This window comes from Phalacrocorax aristotelis, chromosome 25, assembly GCF_949628215.1.
Source record: "Phalacrocorax aristotelis chromosome 25, bGulAri2.1, whole genome shotgun sequence".
Classification (NCBI taxonomy): Eukaryota; Metazoa; Chordata; class Aves; order Suliformes; family Phalacrocoracidae; genus Phalacrocorax; species Phalacrocorax aristotelis.
In genome coordinates, this window is record NC_134300.1 from 655,494 (window position 1) to 674,976 (window position 19,483).

At 46.7% G+C, this 19,483-nt stretch overlaps 2 protein-coding genes across 3 annotated transcripts in view; one reads left to right on the forward strand and one right to left on the reverse strand.

Moving 5' to 3' along the window:
- Nucleotides 1–527: 527 nt before the first annotated feature.
- On the reverse strand, nt 528–13,833 carry SYT11 (synaptotagmin 11). 2 transcript variants are annotated; one of them, XM_075075332.1, is made up of 4 exons: nt 13,351–13,833; nt 8,086–8,909; nt 5,151–5,271; nt 528–3,559 (listed from the first exon to the last, which is right to left on the reverse strand). In XM_075075332.1, the coding sequence occupies exons 1-4, from the start codon at nt 13,382–13,384 to the stop codon at nt 3,249–3,251; spliced, it is 1,290 nt and encodes a 429-aa protein (XP_074931433.1). In that variant the 5' UTR covers nt 13,385–13,833; the 3' UTR covers nt 528–3,248. The 2 variants fall into 2 exon arrangements, with proteins under 2 accessions (XP_074931433.1, XP_074931432.1); XM_075075331.1 differs by having other exon boundaries at nt 5,148–5,271.
- Nucleotides 13,834–13,966: 133 nt separating this feature from the next.
- The window catches only part of LOC142048443 (GON-4-like protein), a 29,784-nt gene continuing 24,267 nt past the window's right edge, over nt 13,967–19,483 (forward strand). Inside the window, 6 exon segments of the mRNA XM_075075330.1 lie at nt 13,967–14,034; nt 14,036–14,457; nt 16,472–16,693; nt 17,376–17,572; nt 18,999–19,073; nt 19,408–19,458. Coding sequence (XP_074931431.1) covers nt 13,967–14,034; nt 14,036–14,457; nt 16,472–16,693; nt 17,376–17,572; nt 18,999–19,073; nt 19,408–19,458 — 1,035 coding nt within the window.

Below are 19,483 nucleotides of genomic sequence, written 5' to 3' on the forward strand. Positions count from 1 at the left end.
TGGCATCTCCTAAAGATGTGGCTTCGTGCCTAGCAATGTGTTCTGCGTGGTGCTGATGGGGAGCTGCAGAAAAACAAGTCAGAGAAGCCAGATCACCACGCTTTCAGAGAGACTTGCGTCTTGCCCAGAGCAAGATGGGCAAAAAGTGTTCCCAGAGAATTCAGTTTTGACCAGGAATCCAGAATGGCTCTAAATTACAAATGTTAGAGTCAAATTGCTTCTTTTTCTGCCCATCTGATGTCCTTTTTTCTCTTAGAGTCAACTTAGCTAATAAATATCCATTTATGCCAAATGGTACCCTTGTACTAGGCCGTGCAGATTACCGGGAGGTTTTGTATCTTGAACTAACAACGATACACTTAATTTGCCAGGATTCTTTATGCCCCTTTATTTCTCTGAGATTTACTGTGTGGGCTTTTCCTGGGAATTGGCATAGCAGGAATGCATGTTTTTAGAAACAGACTCTTAAAGTACTCGCTGTAGTCACGTATGTGTTGCCTACGGTCAAACATGGCACAGTCAGCAGCGAAAGTGAGTTAGTTTTTATTTGCACGCTCGATGTGCGTTAACAAATTCAACATACAAGATAGCATTACATAATGTAGATTAGCTTATAGCATTATGCAGTTTCACACATGTTTAGTTAGGGTTTTTTGCCTTTTTTTTTTCTTTTTTCACACAAAGTTGTAACTGTCCAAGTTAATTTTACAATAGAAGACACAAGGTAAAGAATAACCACACCTGGGAGATTTTACAGTGAGTCCGCTGTCACTTACTGTCTCTTTTATGTTTTAAAAAATATATATCTGCACATCTTCAGTTTCCTATTCTTCCAGAAGAGTGTTGGAGCTACTCCTACCTGCCCGATAGCCTAAGTCTATTTACCCTGAGCATGTTTCCTTGACAAGAAGTTCATCTTTCCTTCTCAACTAAAGGAATCTTAAGGAGATCATCTAGGCTTAACCATGCTTTTCACACCAAAGGGAAAGAAGGGAACTTTGTTGTTGTTAGGACGTCCTGTTCCGATGTGAGGGGTGTCGGAAAGCATGTTCCAAGGAAAAGTCGTGACAGTTGCTAAACTTCAGCAACACAATTGCTTAGTGCAAAAACTAGGATTGAAATAGATCTATAGAGAATTTCCAAGGGAGAACTCGTTCTCATTTGTGGCTGCGAGCCACTAATAGAGCAGGAGCTAGAAAGCATTTAAGACGAAGATAAAATCTACTATAACCTTGTAATCGGAATCAATAAAGCACAAACGAAAGTCCACGCTTCTGCCTGCCATGCGCGGCTGAGAAATAGAGAGCTTCAACGCGACTTCTGTTGCTGAAGACACTGCCTGGAAGGAAGTTTCAATGAGTAACTAGCTATGAGTGAGAAAATTCAGCTTTCCAAAAATAATTTCCTAGGAAGAGATGCCAAAGTATTGCCAACTAACAAAGTGCTGACTGTTCGCATGAAGAGCCCTCCCAGCAGCTGGTGCTTTACGTGGTGGCTGGAGAGGAAACTGAGTAAGACTTGCTCAATTATTCTGCTTTCAGTAGTATGAAGGTGGAAAGGATCATTTTTCCAACAGGGCTTTAAAATTCAGTTGTCAAGTCCTGTAAGTAGTTAAATGATCTTAATTTTTAAAATTATAATACACTATGTACATTCCACAGGGCACAGAACAGACCGGCTGCCTGGAAGCAACTAAACGTCTACTGAAAATTCACGGTCTTCTACGGGCCATTTCGCAAGCCCAGTTCTGCTTCGTATTTCTATTGGAGAGTTCCAAAATCATTTGAATTTCTGCATCCTGTTAGAACTATTTCTGCTCAGTTTACAATCAATTATTTGCTGCCAGTTATCATCCTATATCTTTCCTGGCTTGAACATAATAAGAAGCCAAACTGAGTTACTTGCCAGGATGCTGCTGTCTCGTACAAAGCCCGTTCGCAGGCTGCTGTGTTCGCCGTGAGATCTAACGCAGCTGCTTCCAGACTTCGCTTCTACTTGTGGAACTTTACTCTCTGAACTTCTGTTCAAAACTACGGACTATCAGGGTGAATAGCCTGAGGTGCTACAGGTCATACCTGCCGAGGAAAGGTTTTGCACTTGAGAGGTGACGCTAGGCGCATCCTAAGTCTCAGAAGTCATTCACAAGTTAAGCACTAACTCAAGCTGCCCTGAAACTCTGAAAATTAACTTCTTGAAGTGTTTGGCACATTCTGTAGCGACAGGCTTTGCCCTGTGTTTACTCCTTTTTTGACAGCTGGCTTTTAGGTAACTACAAGATCATATACGATGCAGATCGACTCGGGTATGAATGAAGGAGAAGCTTTGTAACTTTTTCACTTAAAGCCTCTTCCCCCAAAATATTCTCCTATCTCAGATATGTTTTGCCATTACAACAGAACTTATCACTCACATAGAATTTCACATTTAATGTTGAAAAGAATCAGCAAGAATTCCCTTAACAATCAATGACACGTCAGCTTTTGGGGTTTTTCGTGGGCCCTTCGTGCACAGACAGGGTTAAATAAAACAAAACAGCGCGGTGTTCCCCCAGTTCTGACAGTGTGTGAGATCGTGCCTGTGCTAACTTCCATGTGGCAAAAGCAATGTGATCAGTTTGTTGGTGACTGAATTTTAGATACAAATCTTTGACGCTGTGACTTTATCGGTCCACAACAAGTACATCGCAATGGCAGGTATTTTGGTACCCGACAACAGAATTACTCTCTGATGGAAAGTGCCATTTTCCCCTGTATTTTCCTTTTCCGCTAGTGCAGAATTCTAAACCACCTTTATATGGAAATGCAGTTGGTACTCCCAAACCAGCAAAGAACGGAACTGCAAGAACCAATGGGCAGGCAAACTAACAAGAAACTAGAGGTTAAACAGCAGAATTCAGAAACTTTGGGAGAAGCCTAATAAAGACAGGCCAATCTTGGTGAATACCAGCAAAGACAGTTCGGCACAAACACAACTTCCATAGTGACAGATAATTGTATTAAAATCTGCAACTTGATATTGGTAGTTATACTAATTTCAGTTTGTATTAGGCATGCAATAGCGTGATTACACTGTTATATATATTTGTGGTATCTTTTTTTTTTCACTTAATGCTCTTTAGAATTTTAGTGCCTGCAAAATCACATCACTAGAGAACCAATCAGCTGCTGCTTCTTACGAAAGTTTAGTTCTACAGCTAAAACAAGGTTTAAGTCTGTTCTACGAGTCGGCTGTCACTGCCGCAACCTCTGCTAGTATTCGCTCAGGCTGTGCCATTTGGCAACTGGCTTTCTAGGATTCTCGCACACCTCTCGCCAGTGTTCCACGCCACCTGCGGTGATGCTGTGCGCTCCCAAAATCAGCCGTCCCACGACTTCGTTTTTGGTGGTACGGTCAAAATCAATGACTAGAAATTCAATGCTGATGTCAGGAAGAAGATCAACAGGGATATCGTAAATGAAGGATTCGTTGAAGACAGGATTCAAAGTGCACTTCTTCACGTGAGTCTTCTTTTTTGCTATGCGCTTTCTTCCGTAATAAACATTCACCTTAACGTACGGATCTGCCAGAGAAGAGAGAGAGAAATAAACTAATAACACAGCCCAGTAATGCTCCTGGTGGTAGCAGATAGGGTTTAGCTTGCTGAGCTCGAGCCAGCTCAAGTAAATAGTGTGAACCCAGGCTACTCGCTCCAGCCCCCCCGGAGGGGGGATTGTTGGCGTATTTTCTCAGTGCGAAGCAACCAGCTGATGTCAGCAGTGCAGGTTCTTCACGAGTTTCAACACTGCGTGGGGATTGGAGGGAAGCAACTTGCACGTAAATTGCTGTAATCAATCCTAGAGAGACCAAATGGGTAGCTTTTTGGTGAGGTCAGTGCCCGACTGGCCAAAACTTGCACTTTTCACTGTCACCCAGAGCAAGAAATGCTTTTACTCTGTTTCAGAAAATAGCCCAACAAAGTGGCAAAATGGTTTCAATAATTTGCAGATGGGAAACATTCGTAGTGGAAGGTTCTGAAAAAGAAGAAAGTTTAAAACAAAGCCTTCATTTTTCCAGCAGCCTCACTTTGTGGTCGTTGGTCAGCTTGCTCCTTGTGTGGATGCTTGTTTAGGATTAAAATTAAGATATCAGGCACACAGAGCTTTGGGGTTTTTTAATGTAATGCAGGTTTTGAAGCTGGAAGTCACTCGCCCAGCTGGCTCTGGCCAATTTTAACTTTTTTTAATGCAACTGAAATGGTGACCTTATGCATAATATAAAGATGCCACAAAGAAATGATGTAAGCCTTGCAAGATTCAGCAGGTAGAAGAACAGTTACTACAAAATTTATCCTGCAGTTAGAGACCACACCTGGAAACCTGTTTTTTTTTTTTAAAGAAAGAGTAAAATCTAAGGTCAGCAATAGAGAATTAAGCCTAGTCTGCATTCTTTCTGAGGTGTACAGGAGAAAGCTGCAAAAACAGGGTTAAAGTTGGTATCAGTCAAGCTATTATTGAATCTCAAGTTGATGCCAACCATTTTCCCATAATCCTGAAGTAAACTTTGCTAAAGGGATTCAGGAGCCTGAGATACTGTGACTGCAAAATAGGAAAGCCAGAACAGCTTTGCTTCGCTTCTCTTCAAATACAACAACAAACAACAAAACCAGCAAAAAACAAAAAAGAGAATTGTTTCTAATATATGAATTTATTCTTCTGTATTATGAGTCTCTCCTCTTTTTTGATGCTTGCTCACTTCTACCCTCCTGTAGGAGCAGGGTTTGAAGTAGACACAATCAGCAGTGGTTGTGCTGTGGAAAAAATGCTGCTAAGGGTAATGATGAATGAGAGCAGCGCGGAGTCACAGAGCCTGCTCAGTCTGGCCAAAAGCACCATGGGGACCTGCCGAATTTGGAAAACGCTGCCTTCACAAACAAACCAGGTGATGCCAGAAAGACGCAACTGTTGGTCTCGCAGTAGGAAGGATTTGGTCTTTTTTGTATAACCATCTGTTGGTGAATGATGGATCAGCTGTAGCGATCCATCGCCCTTAGAGTTTGGGGAAAAGTGTGCAAACAGAGAAAACGTTTCCATAAGATGGGTGAAAAGACCTGAAAGTGAACTTGGGGATTTTTATATTTATATACATTTAGAGCTGGAGAAAATAGCTTCTACCTGAGAGGCCAGTGATATCCATCTTTGGCAAATGTCTGGCTTTCAGCACCACAACAGTCATTCTCTGCGCCACAGGCTGGTAAGACAACGAGACTTGCAGTTCCCCTCTGCTAATGCATTTCTGTGAAAAAGAAACAGAACTTATTAGGACAAGATGGTCTTGTAAATAGGGGTGACTGCTGGAGGTCACCAGAATTTCCTTTCCCTGCCCTAAATGCCTAAAAAGTTGGAAAATTAGATGCAGGCCATTTCAAGTGCCTCAGGGAGATGGAGCCTCTGGGAGAAGGAGCGAGCGAGCAGCCTAACGGGAATCCTCCTGCGCTGTTCACCACACGCCTGCTGAGCACAGTAAGTGTCCCTACAGCCTCTCCCCTTGAATTCTGTGTTTCCCTGATGGCAAACCTGGTGGCCACCTTCTGCGAGAAGAGCGGCTCTGGCTGCCTTTTGAGGTCTGCTGCTAGAGGCATGTGTGGTTTTTTAGGACCTTAAGTTTCATTGACTTTTGCTGGAGCTTCGATGGCTGAGCTCCTCAAATTCCTTAGGTATGCTTTGACAGTTTCACCATCGGTTTAGTCTTCGAAGGTACAGGATGAAGATAAACGAAGATAAAACCAGGTCTAATTGGTTAATCTTGCTGTACATCCTTTCGAAGAGTAATATAATATTAGGATAATTAGGTTTGGTTTCCAGATGGCGTTCGTTAACTTTCATTGAGATGGCACTAATTTAGATTAAGTTTATTTGCTATCAAGGCAAACAGTGTTAGGGACGGGTATAAAATTGTGCGGTGTCAGTAATGCACTGATAGCAGAGCTGTTGCAACGACTGCCTGCTGCAAGTTCTGACCGGTGGCACCTCACCCTCCTCCTGCCCCCATCAGCGTCTGGTGCTGTTAACTCTGCAGAGCAAAGGAGGGGTGTGGGGGTGTCCCCCCAAATTCTTCTCACTTCAAACTGGTGCAGCACCAGTAAAGTAAATGTTGCACTAAATGCCCTGGTGGTCACCCAAGAGGTGATGCTGCCCTTTCCACTGCTGTCCTTCAGCTTGGCAGGGAAAAAATGTGCATGGAAACCTAAATCACAGAAAACATTCATTATAATTTTAGTGGTTTCTTTTTATTTGAGCAGTTCCTGTGTGTTTAATTTTAAGACAAGTTTTCCAAATGCATGGAACAAAGCCTACTGTGCTCATGCAAAGGTTTGGGAGGAGAGTTAATATATGAGCAAGTTCCTGGCCCTGGAGGAGAAATATTGAGAGCTTTGGCTCCATGGATACACCAGAATACAACGGCCAGAGAGAGTATTGGGGGTGGGGTGTGGATGTTGTTGGAGTTTTGGGGGTTCTTTTGGCCTGAAGGAATTTAATGCAGTTACTTCAAAGTAATTTGCATTGTTAGATTGTCTGTTAGAAACTATTGGGAATGTTCAGTAGGATGGGACGTGCAGCTTTGCTGGCCTGGATCCGTGCAATAATTTACTGGGTTTTAAATGCAATTCTGCATTCCGGCTTTTGAAACTTCCTGACACTGAGAACTTTGTTCAGTATCAGCTATTTTGACATTGTGGAACTATGCAGATTTTCAGGAATGCACACCTGACACTAAGGTAAAGCTGGTTTTGATTACTAATAAATGTTCAGTAATTTGCATCCTTGATTAAATCTATTTTTATGTAGCATAAGCTTTTTCCTCTATTTTTAATCTCTTACTTCTAAGGGATATGGACAATGCACTGAAAACTGTTAGAACCTAAACCAGTCACTTGTTTTATCATAATGTAAAGCATCCCAAGAATCTAAGAAAAGCAAAGTAATCACCAGAACTCTAGTTCTGTTGGGATTCTTTCAGTTTGTTTTGGGTTGCTGACATAAAGCCTCCTTTAAAGAACTTTAAAAAAAAGAAGTTAAATGCCCCACATAGTAGAAAAAAACTTTTCAAGTAAAGTATCGTCTCCCTAGGACACAATGAAGTACTTTACCGAGCCCAGCAACAATTTCCAACACGTTAAGGCAATAAATGAGCCCAAATGCCATTTTCTGTTGAACCTGGAGGATGGGGTAGCAAAAATGAACTAAGGAAGAAAATAAAAATCTTAATTAGCGCCTCATCCTCCTACTTGAGCATAGTGATTTTGCTGAGGACAGAAGACATCTTCCCCAATGTAAACCTTAGTATCTTACATGGATTGCTCATCTTTCTAACTTACAGCAGCAGACACTAAGAATCGGATTCATTTCACCTAAATTTTAGTTGTCTGCATTTGACAAAACCATCTTAGACACACTTTGTTCTCAAGTGAGAAAAAACCAGAATCATCTAGCGTGGCATTCATCTGAGCCGATTTAGATATTGGCTCCAGGACAAGGGGAATCACGTCAGACTGTTGACCGTGGTGATGTACTCCCACTTTCGGCTTACAGTAACAAATTCAGGTGTAGATATTACAAGGAGAGGTGTCTAAAATGGTCAGAGCAGACAAATCTTCCTTTCTAAGTGAGGTTTGTCTTTGCAGAACTGATTATGTTGTTTCTCAGAATCCATATATGCTTATGGACGCTCTGTATTCGGAGCACCCTTATCTCTAGCTCTCCCCCGACCGTCAATGCTCACGAAGGCCGGGCGCCAGTGAATGTCCCGTTACCACATGGCTCTTTTCCTTGGAGGTGGGAACCTTGCCTTTTTTCTTGGCATCGTCAGTTACAGCATTCATAATTTCTATGCCTAAATAGCAGCTATGCCTTATCAAATCACCATAACCAGACAGCAAAGAACGGGCTAACTTAAAAAGGAGAGCCATACAACACCAATAACAATAATCTGTGGAAAAATGGGGCTTGTGGCTAAGGATTTGCAGCGTTCCTGCTCATTAGACCACGGAAGCTCCCGGAACAAATACAATGCAAGGAGTCTTGGGTCACACTACCTGAAGTGACTTACTTGTATGTTCCTTTTGAGGATCTCCCTGGTCAGCTGAACCTTCCCAGTGCTTGGATCCACCCCTGCAAGGGGCACCATGACCTCTCCAATAACATCATCTCGAGAGAAGCGATCAAAGCTCAACACGAGGAAGTGAAGCACCAAATCCTGGAGCTGGCTGTACGGGATCCCATAGAAGGTGAAGGTTTCATCAAAGACTGGGTCTAGCGTCTTGCGAAGCACACGAGTCTTCACTCGATGCCTTTTATCTGGAAGAATTGTCATCTTGATATAAGGGTCAGAGCTCTGAGTGTGCTCATCCATCACTGGCAGCCCATGAGCCTCCTGAATGGTAACTACCAGCGCTTTTTTAGGGAAGTTGTAGTCCACTGAGAAAGTCAGTTCACCCAACATGACGTCGTCCCCTGGAGAAGATGGGGAGGAGGTTTTACTTCCTCCTGGAGTGAGGCTTTGATCTGGACTTAGTTCATCTCCATAATCTACTTTTATTGGGAGCTGGTCGACATGGGGGGCTGTGTTTGGCCCATCTGGAGCCTTATCGGAGCCTATTAAACCAGATTCAGCAGCATCCACCAAGAGGTTTCCCCTTCCAGTCTCCTTAGGAGTGCCATTCTTGTCTCTCCGGATTCGGTTAATTTTCTTCTTGTTACTCAAGGTCTCCGGATAGATACTGATGCCTTTCAACATGTGAATGAATTTATACGGTGGGGTTTTGTGCTTTTTTTCTGCTTGCTGGTGACAGCATGTCCAGACAAAAACTGTTACTGAGACAGAAACCACAAGGACAGTAGCACCAATGAGGCCTGCCACAACTGGAGACACATCTGCAGAGAAGACAAGGCAGTCAGGAACGTGCTTGTACCTTCACGGTGGCCGTGCCCCCACAGGGCCAAGCACATCTGGATGAACATCTATATGGTACTATTACGTTGTTCTTAATTCAATAATCCTGGTATCAAAGCTTCCCCCGAATAAAAAACATCACTTCCTTTAATCTACGTTTTCCTACGTGGGAACGATTTGACACTACCAGTGCGTGCTTGACCTCTGCTTCGTGTGCCAAGAATTTCAAACGGTTGATTGCCTTACCTACCCAAATCAAGCTCCCCCATCACCAGCACCTCCACAGAAATATTACACAATTCTATTTTAACAACAGGAAGGGAGTAATAAATATGGACATAACACTGGATCTGGAGTTAGCCGTTACTAACAATTTTTTAAAAATAACTTTGGCCTGGAATGGTCGATTGCTTTGTCCCAGCCCCTCACGACAGATACGGGGCCAATGGGATACACAGAAAAGACAGAGGGGTGTCATTTGGAGAGATGACAATTATTTTTTTCTGGTGGTGGGGTGAACATAGCCCCCCAGGTGTCCAAGGGAAAGAAGGGCAGACAACAATCTGTATCACACTGGTGGGCTGCTTCTCCCCCTGTGATCATCCTGACCATTCCCACAGCCTCCTCTGGAAAAGGATGCTGAGGACTAATGAAAGGCTCATGTGGGTCCCTCTCTGCCTCTCACCCAAAACCTAAGGTTGCTCTCTGTAACTGTTTCTCTGCTTTTTCATCCCAGTATTGATATTGATGTTCTTACAGGTTGTAATGAACTGGGAGATACTGACAGACATCTGTCGACCCCACAGTTACCACCAAGACTCCTTTTCATGTCAAAATCCAATGTCCAAAAACAATGGACAGAAAATCCTGTATTTGGATTTAGGGATTGTTATTTTCTAGAGCTTATGTTGACTGTGTTCTTCAGTTATGACAAGCTAGAATAAAAAAGCACCATGTTCATTTTTAGTAACCATACTAGTTATTTTCCATGTGTAACAGTTGGCTGTGGAGAAGCCTTACCAAGACACAGAATGAAAACAGTAGTGTTGAGCTCCCAATGTATTATACCAATATACTTGGGGAATTTTAGTCATGGGCCACCAAGATGATTAAAAAGTTGGGGTAGGTGGAGGATGGAGAATGGAGAGCACACAGAAGATGAGGAGAGCCCAAAAGAGCAGGGGCTGTTCAGTCTTAAAAGGGAAGGAAAAGGGGGAGATCTTTTTGCTGTCTTCAGCTTCTTAGTGGGACGTTACAGGGAAGGCAGAGCCAGGTTCTTCATAGAATAAAATCATAGACTTGTTTACGTTGGAAAAGACCTTTAAGATCAAGTCCAACCATCAACCTAATGCTGCCAAGTCCACCACTAAACCACGTCCCCAAGCACCATGTCTACATGTCTTTTAAATGCTCCCAGGGTTGGTGACTCCCCCACCTCTCTGGGCAGCCTGTGCCAGGGCCTGACCCCTCTGGCAGGGAAGACAATTTCCCTCACATCCAACCTAAACCTCCCCTGGCGCAGCTTGAGGCCGTTCCCTCTCGCCCCGTCACTGGTGACTTGGGAGCAGAGACCAACCCCCCCCTCACTCCAGCCCCTCTCAGGCAGCTGCAGAGAGCGAGAAGGGCTCCCCTCAGCCCCCTCTTCTCCAGGCTAAACCCCCCCAGCCCCCTCAGCCGCCCCCCAGCACACTTGTGCTCCAGACCCTGCCCCAGCCCCGCTGCCCTTCTCTGGACACGCTCCAGCCCCTCAAGGCCCTTCTTGTCCCGAGGGGCCCAAACCTGAGCCCAGCACTCGAGGTGGGGCCTCCCCAGGGCCGAGCACAGGGGCACGATCGTTTCCCTACTATTGCTGATACAAGCCAGGATGCTGTTGGCCTTCTTAGGACTTATTATTGTATTACTCATTTAATTGTCATTAAAGCAATTTTTCTTTTTTGGAAGCAAGCAAACAAAAAAGCCCTCTAGTCTTATGTCTCTTTCTATACAAATTGTACCAACTGCTTCCGTAGTAAAAGGGAAACCCCAAAATCAGTGCTGTGACAATCAGCAATAGCTAAATGGAACAGCTAGTACAGAAGGTAAGCCTGTCTGATTTTCATATCTTCATTCTGTACCATAAAGGGGAGAAAATAGTCTTCCAACTTCATACTTGAAGTATAGAGAGGACCTTAATTTTGTATTTTCTCTGTTCTTTCCACATTATTATTTACTGACATTAACAGGCAAGAGGACAAGACTGACAGGCTATAATCTAAATATCTGATAGGCTCAGGGAAAACTGTGATTTTCAAGAGAATACGTCTCCTTTTTTTCAAAAATAACAAAACCACTTGTGGACAGACAGAATTCTTCCCAAACTGAAGCTGGAAGTATTTTGCGATGGTGACCCACTCCACAGCTAAACCTCTCTCAGGCCCTACTGCAAGTATAGCCTTGGATTGAATTAACTAAAGCAAGAAGAATTCATAATAATAACAAAAGACCCCCCCAAACCCAACTCTGTTATTCAATGTTCCCTCTTTGAAATGAAGCAAGTGGTCTTTAACAGCTAATCTGAACACAACTCAGCCATATACAGATATTAACAGCCTCAGTGGATATGCAAAAAAGGACAAATGCTGAAACTCCTTTCTTATTCTGATCTCATTTTTTGGTGTGTGTTTTGCTTCTATTGTGTCTTCACCGAATCAGCTCCTGTACCTTCATTTCCTGCAGATCTGATGGACAATTTTAGAAGAAGCAACCAGCAGTCACACTACAGAGCATCAAATAAGTCTTTGTGATCTTTCTTTCATCGAAATATCTTAACCCTTAAGTTTGGCTCCCATAACATTCTGTGGCAAAGAGCTTCTCAGCTTCATTACATGGCATGACGAAACACAGGCTTTTATTCTGAGCCCGCCCTACCTCGTTCATTTGATGCCTGTTCTTGCATTGGCAGAACCAAGGAGCCATCGTTCCCTGCTCTGTGCTGCTTGTGACACCCCTCTTCTCTTGGCTGAAGGCTCCTACTTATATAATCATGCCATACATTCATTAATCCTGTGTCCATAATTCCTTACAGCTGTAAATTACACTGATATAAAGCTACTTAAAACCAATTTCAGTTAAGCTTCTGCAACTTTGCGCATGGCGAACTGCTTTGAATGTCCATTTTAAATGGCACTGCAGCCTGCCTCGTCACTCACGAGAGCAGAGCCATGCTTTTTTTATTCAAACTTTGCAGAGGGAATCTTTGTTTTGATGTGATGCTAAGATTTAACCGAAACAAAACCAACTTTGGGGAATACGGAATTATTTTTCAATCAATGAAAAATCATCAAAAACTTCCTTTTAAAACTTATCTTTGCTAATTATACCCTAATAACTAATGGTGGCCAATGGTTAAATTATGACAGTGCATGGCTCTTGGGTTCCAGGAAACACAGAATGTGAAAGGTAAGCAGATACATTGTACATTAGATAAATTACACAGTATGGAGAATTATTACTAATGCTTCAGAATTTAAAGGAAACGTTGTAACCATGCTTTAACTACTGGGCCTTGTGGTCTAAGGGGAAGGTCAGTCAATCGCTGGAGGACAGAAAGAGGCAGCGATTTAAATCTTCAGGGTCAGAGAAACTCAACCAACACCCAACGCTGGGGTACCAGCCCTCGTCACCCACTGGACTACAAAAAAAAGAGGTATCTTAAAAATTAGCGAGCACCAACTCAGGACAATTATTCCGCTGGGAACCGATGGAGCCGCGCCACATCCGTGGCTGGACCGCGGCCACACCGGCACCGCTCCGGGTCGCTTCGCCTCTGATGATTTAGCAGGGTTTGTAGTTTCTCCATCGCCACCGACGCACTGCCGGCAGCCCCCGGACCGGCTCCCCGCTCCACCGGGGCCCGACCGGCGCTCCGGCCCGGGCAGGCTGCGCCGCCCCCAGCCCCGCCGCCCGCGCCGCCCCCGCCGCCCGCAGACCCCCTCTCCCGGCTGCCGGGCCGCCGCCGCGGGCCCCGCCTTGGCGGGCCGCCGGTGCCGGTGCCGCAGCCGCACCAGCCCCCGGGGAGGCGCGAACAAAGGCCGGGGCGCGGCGCGGCGCGGCCCGGCACAGACATCACGTCATGCGGCGGGGGCCGCCCGGGCCGGCCGCGCACCTGCTCCCCGCGGGCCCGGGCCCCGCTGCCGACGGCCGGGCCGCGGCCCCTCTCCCGCGGCGGCTCCGGGGGCGAGCGCTGGCACCGCCCCGGCTGCCGGCGGCGAGCGGCGGGCGGCGGCCGCCACCGGAGGCAGGGCGACCGGCCCGCGGGGGCGGAGGGGGACTGCGCGGCTCGTCCCCGCGCGGCGAGGGGGGCCGATGGCGCCGCGCGGGGCCTCGCCTCGGCGCTCCCGGGGCGGAGAAGGGGGGCCCTCCGCGCGGCCCAGCCCCACTCACCGAAGCCGGGGTGGACACTGGTGATCTCCGCCATGGCCCAGCTTAGGCCGGGGCAGCCGGGATGCGGAGCCCGGTGCGGAGGCGCCGCGGTGCCGGCCCCCGCCCGAAGGATGCTCGCAGCCCGGGATGCAGGAGCAGCCGACTGGTCCCGATGCGGCGCAGGCCCCGCCCGGCGGCCCGGCCCGCCCCTCCCGCGCCAGCCGGCGGCCGGCCCCGCCCCGCGGCCGCCCGGCGGTGACTCGGCAAGTGTCGGGGCTCCGGCCGCGCCTCCCGGGCGAGGAGCCGGGTGGCACTGGGGTGGCGGCGCGAGGCGTGTGCGTGGGCGCGCGGGGTCGCTGACCCCGCTCCCGCCGTGAGGGGATGGCACTGGGGCCGACGGGTTCCGCTGGGGAGCCGCGGGGAGCGCGGGCAGCAGTATCGGGCAGGCCCTCCCTCCCCCACGGGAAGACCCTCCGAGGCGGCGGGGGGAGCCCGGAGCGAGGCAGCGGGCGCGGCGCCCGGCGGCGTTGCCCAGCAAAGATGGCGGCGGCCGCCCCCGCCGCCCCGCGTCGTCACGGCGGAGCTGGCGGCCTCCGCGCCGCCAACATGGCGGCGGCTCCCCCCACGCCCGGCCAACATGGCGGCGCGGCGCACGCGCGGCGGGCGGGCCCCGCGGCGCTTCCGCTTCCTGCGGAGCGAGCGGGACGGGGCGGCGGTGCCCCGCGGCCAGCCGCTTTCCTGTCTTCCAGGTGGGCGCCGGGATGTCGCTCTCGCTGAAGATGCTGCCCTGCAAGAAGAGGAGAGCGGCGGTGGCGGGGCCGCAGAGCCCGCGGGAGCGCGGCGGCGCCGGCGAGGACGGGGAGCTGCCCGGCGCGGGCGGCCCTTCCTCGGCGGGCGCTGCCGATGGCGGCTCCTCCGCCAAACTCGCGCCGGTGGCCCGAGCCGGTGGGCCGCCCTCCTCCGGCCCGGGCGTGTGGAGGGGGCCCGGGGAGGCCCCGCTGAAGGGCGGGAAGAGGCCCCTCGCCAGGGCTGCCCCGGGCTCCGGCCAGGAGGTGCTGGGCGCGAAGGAGGCCTGCGCTGCCGTCCAGCTCCCTGAGGGTGTCAGGAGCCCCGAAGCGGTGGCGGAAGGTAAACGCGTTGCGCTGCCCGTCACGGTGTGAGTTGCGGGGTGCTCGGGGGTTCTCCGCATGCCGCCGCCCCGGCTGCTGCTGCGCTGGCCTGGGCCCTGTGAGCTCTGCTCACCGCCGGCGTCGGCTGAGGGAGAGCTTCATAGGCCTGTTCGTGTCAAGCGCCTCCTTTGCGTAATTAGTTTTTGTTGTGTGGGGTTTTTTTTGTTTTTTTTTTCTCTGAGGTGTTACGGGCTCGCAGGCATCCCGTTTTCAAAGTTTGGGGGTTTTCATCCCTTAAAACATTAGAAGACTAATGGAGAACTTAAGCTGCTTGCCTCCAGCGCTGCTGAACACTAAGTACTTTAAGAGTTGCTCTTTTTCAAATTTCCCACCTAAAATACCCAGTTTTACAAACTCGCACGCATTTTCCCAGTCTTGGCCCTGTGTTTAATCGTTTATGAACTGTAATAGCGATCAGTCCTCACAGTAATGTTCATAGTAATATTGTGCAGGATATGTTACTTTCAGCTAGTCTTTAGACAAGACTTCGTAAATCCAGGCTTTGATTTGAAACAGTTGCCTTGTGTTTAGTTCTTAGAAACAAATGTTTGGCAGGTGAGTTGTGAGCTGGCGAAAGTGCAAGCTGCTGTGTCCGGAAATACTGGTTTTGGGAGTTTTTTTGTCCACATTTGCTTTTGTTCTCGGAAGACAATTCTTTCAAGCATTTGGAAAAGTAGTCTAGAGGGGCACTTTGTGGCGTGCTACTGTGATCCATTACAAGAGCCGACGTGAGTAGAGCTTGTGTTAATATAAAGTTACAGATTTGATGAGGAATGTAGGTATATTGGAAGTTTATGTAAAAAGCCCAGGTGAACTTTGCTTGCTCTGAGGTTCCCTCAGTGAAAGTGTGATGCGTGGGCTTGTGAGGGAGACGAGAGGCATTCGTGATAGAAGTGATGCTCATTTCGTAACTCCAGTGGTCTTTAAGTCTACTGAAATAAGTGGTTATTCCCTCTTTCCCCAAATTGCCCATCCTATTCTCTTTCTTTTTTCCTGGCCTGTATCTTTGTCTCTGAGCTCAGTGAGGTTGAGAATTGGATCTGGCAAAAAAAAAGGGGAGGGGGGGAAAGTGTGGGGGGCGTCTGGATCAACTCCTTGATCTGATTTTCTGCGAAGCTAAACAAATAGCTGTGCCAGCCCAGAGCAGCACCCGCTGTAGCATCAGGGAGCTGGTTTTATGAGGTGACAATGTGTTTTCATACTTAAGGGGTTCATAGAACTTCAGGTTTCAGCTGCTTTTTAATAATCATTGTAAGCCCATCTAGCTACAGGCCGCAGCAAAAAGGGACAGGGGATGGTGCTTCCTCATTTCCTTGTGAAAAGTGTTGTCTCTGTTTCTTGTGCTACTGTGATTTGTTCACTGATTTGACTAAAAGCTGATTTTGTGGCAGGAGGAAAGGGAGTGGAACAGGGGTCAGTTCACAGTTGTTTTCTAGGCCTGCACGGAATAGGAGCAGGAGGGGTATGCAGCCACCCCTGTCAGCAGTAGTGTGGTTTTAACTTGGCCCAAGGTGGCTGTGAAACTGCATCCCAAGGTTGCAGTCAGCTGTGCTGTTCTAGCTGTGAATAACCTGTCTGGGTGGAGGAGGGCCTGTCCCTAGCTGTTGGTTTCTGTTGTTGCAGTTGCATTTATACAACAGGGCTTACAACCGTGTTTTAAACAAATGATGATTTATTTGTGATTGGATCATTTGGCAGGAAGTTTTGAGTGTGGCTGTGCAAAACTGCTAGTGGAGGGAGGAAGACTGAAATAGCTGGAGATGGGGATCTCTTTGCCTGGATTTGCTTCCAGCAGGATGAGACTGCTGCTGCAGTGTTCAGTGTGTCTGGATCACTTTCACAGGCTAGGTTAGACTTGTGCAGTAGATTTATCGGATCTGAATGGGTCACGATAAGGCTTTGTAACTGCTGCAACCACTTAACCTTGCTCAGCTGTGTCTGTATAACTGCAACTTAGCGTATACCATTTACAGGGAAAGCACCTAAGCTGTATACAGAGGTGGAAGTGAATTCGCAGAGGGATCCGTATCTGCCTGAAAACCAATCTGCAGTACAGGACTCTCCAGTGAGAAGTCCTTTGCAGCTGGCTGTTAGAAATCCTACTGTGATGAAGCCACTGAAGAACACCAGAGCTGGTGAGTGGCCCCAGCAGACTGATGAGGAAAATGAGGATTTGGGGCTGTTTATTACATTGGGTAAGCTTTGTGCAAGGAACAGATCTGTGACTTGATACAGTAGATGCAGAACTCTGGAATTAAACAGCAGGGGCTGTTTAGGTGCAATTTTTTTTTAAAGTTTTCATCCTGTGCTCTGTAATTCAGTGGCTAAATAAACTATAGGTATACAAGTGAAACTTGCTGGATCTAATCTTTGCAATTTTTGTTAACTAAAACCACTGCTTTCCTTCAGAGGAAGTTGGGATTCCTTTGTTTCCCTGAGTCAGCAAAACAGTGCCACTTGGGAAACACTTTGAGTCCTGGACACTGTAGTCTGCTCTTGCTTTATGGTGCTTGGAATTTTGCAACTGTTTTAATCTTGATGGCATGCTTAAAACATCTCCTTCTGTAAAAGGTGTAAAAAGGCTGCTGAGATCATTCTGTAAAATCAGTCTAGTAGAGATGACAAACACATAACCTTTATTTGCTTGACTAATGTGACTCAGGTCCTGCAGAATTTGAATCCATTATTTGAAAGACTGTTTCTAGTTCTTGTGGCCGTCTACGTCTGGGTGGTCTCCTTATCAGCTGTTGGAAAGCTGCTGCCACTTCAGTATCTGTGGACTGCTAGCCGTTTCTTTTTTTTTTTTAAACTTGTACTGTCAGAATGTTCTGGATGTGAAATAGCTGAGGTTTTAGATTCCATTTTTATTAATTTCAGAGGAGCAAGATGGGGATGATATTGAGAGAAGGAAGAGGAGGAGGAAGGCAACCAAACGGAAAAGAGAAGGAAAAAGTCAAGAGGAAGAGGGATCTTTGTCTTGTGACATCAAACTAGATGATACCCTTGATCGCACCTTAGAAGATGGAGCTAAACAACATAACCTGACAGTTGTCAACGTGCGAAACATCCTGCATGTGAGTGCGGTGGGACTATGGCACGGAATGCAGGAGTGCCCGGGTTTTTAAGAAACTGCAGTCTAGACTTGAGGATCTAATGGTAGCGCTTGATTTCATGAACAAGGAAGGTTTGGTAGGCGCCCACATCTAATCTCCCCTATAAAAAGCTATAAAGAGAGAATCAGGTGGTGTACGTGTAAGTTACCTGGACCTGGCTTTGTTAGCAGGTATTGATCGCTGACTTCCGTTTATTTACAATAGCGAATGGGTCTGTTTTGCTGTACCATAATAGCAGTAGCAGGAGTAATTGAACTAAAATGCATGCTTCTGGTTCCAGGTGAGGAGATGTAGACTGTGAACTCACTGTTCCTTGTTTTGAGTGAACTGTTTAATGATAAAGTCCTGATGGAATTCCAGCGGTGCTGACAGACATGCATTGTTCTTAATGACACCAACCAACTTTTTAGTCCATCACATACCTTTCAGGTAGAAAGCAACCGCAAGAAGAATATCCGTGCAGTCACAGCTGTGTAGTGAAACTGTAACTGTACACCTATATTAGGTGTAGATATCAGTTTATCCCATGAGCAGGGTCTGGAGAGCAATAGTATTTATTTTCCCACAGGATCAAAAATAGTGTTTTTTTTCCTTCTCCCTGCCACCCCCCCCACCCCCTCCCAGCTAATGTTGTTCTAATCCAGGTGATCTCAGATATTTTCCCTTTTTGCCATCCCTGTGGCAAACAAACTGGGGGCTGCCATGATTCTTTCAGGCAGATTCACCAGCTGATTTTGTGCGAGTGCCATAAATTAATGCCTTTCTCTGTCCCCTGGTGCTGTGGAAGGGCTGTAAATGTCTCACAGTTGCCTACCTTCCCTGGGACCTTACGGTGGCATTCAGAAACTGTAGTCGTGGATACTGGGTCTCTTCTGCCTTTCCCTATTTCTTTTAAATATATACAGTGCTTTCTGAAATGATGTAGCACAGTGTTTCAAAGAGTTGGTTATTACATACTTTCTCTAGAGAGAATTAGACTTTTACTATTTTGGAAGCCTACGAGTGCTTAAGGGTGTCAGTTTTCTCTTGCATCTTCGTAGCAGCATTTCTCACGTGGCTGGGATCGGCATGTCTTACTAATTATGTGACACGAGGAAAGGGAAACTGGTGTGGGCTTTTGTCTTTACTATTTTTTTTCCTTATGCTGGAAATCTATTCCGTAGAGCATTCACAGAGAATGTAGTGCAAATGTTTTTATCGCTGCTGTCCTTGCTTTATGTTTTCTTGTCCGATTGCTGAACAATCTTTTTTTACTATAGTATAATTACAAAGTGTATTGTACATTGAATATTTCTCCGTCATGTTTCCAACTAGTTTATTTTAACCTTAAGTCTGTTTCTTTTTAACAAACAGACTATAAAGGATACTTTTTTGTGTGTTCCTGTAGGAAGTGATCACAAATGAGCATGTTGTTGCCATGATGAAAGCAGCCATCAGTGAGACAGAGGACATTCCTTTGTTTGTAAGTAAAAAGCTTTTTCAGTTGTTCCAAGTGGATGATACCTTCACCAGTCTGTCTTCCTGGTCCATGATGGGGTATGGAGAGAATAGGAAGTACCATAATTTATGTTTCATTACCAGATTTGCCACCTGGGTGAAGTGAGTAGTGTCTGTGTGTGAGTGTAAATTACGAATCAGATTTATGAGGGGTTATTTTTGATGTCATTCTGATCATGTCTAAAAGGTAATGAATTTTAAAAAAGAGAAAAGTCTTTTAGTGAACAGTTGCATGGGAAAAGTTTGCAGTTAAGGAAAATAGCTGAATAGGTGGTTGTTGTCTTGTTTTAAATTCTCAGGAGCCCAAAATGACTCGTTCCAAACTGAAGGAGGTTGTGGAGAAAGGAGTGGTAAGTACATCATCTGCTTTTACTC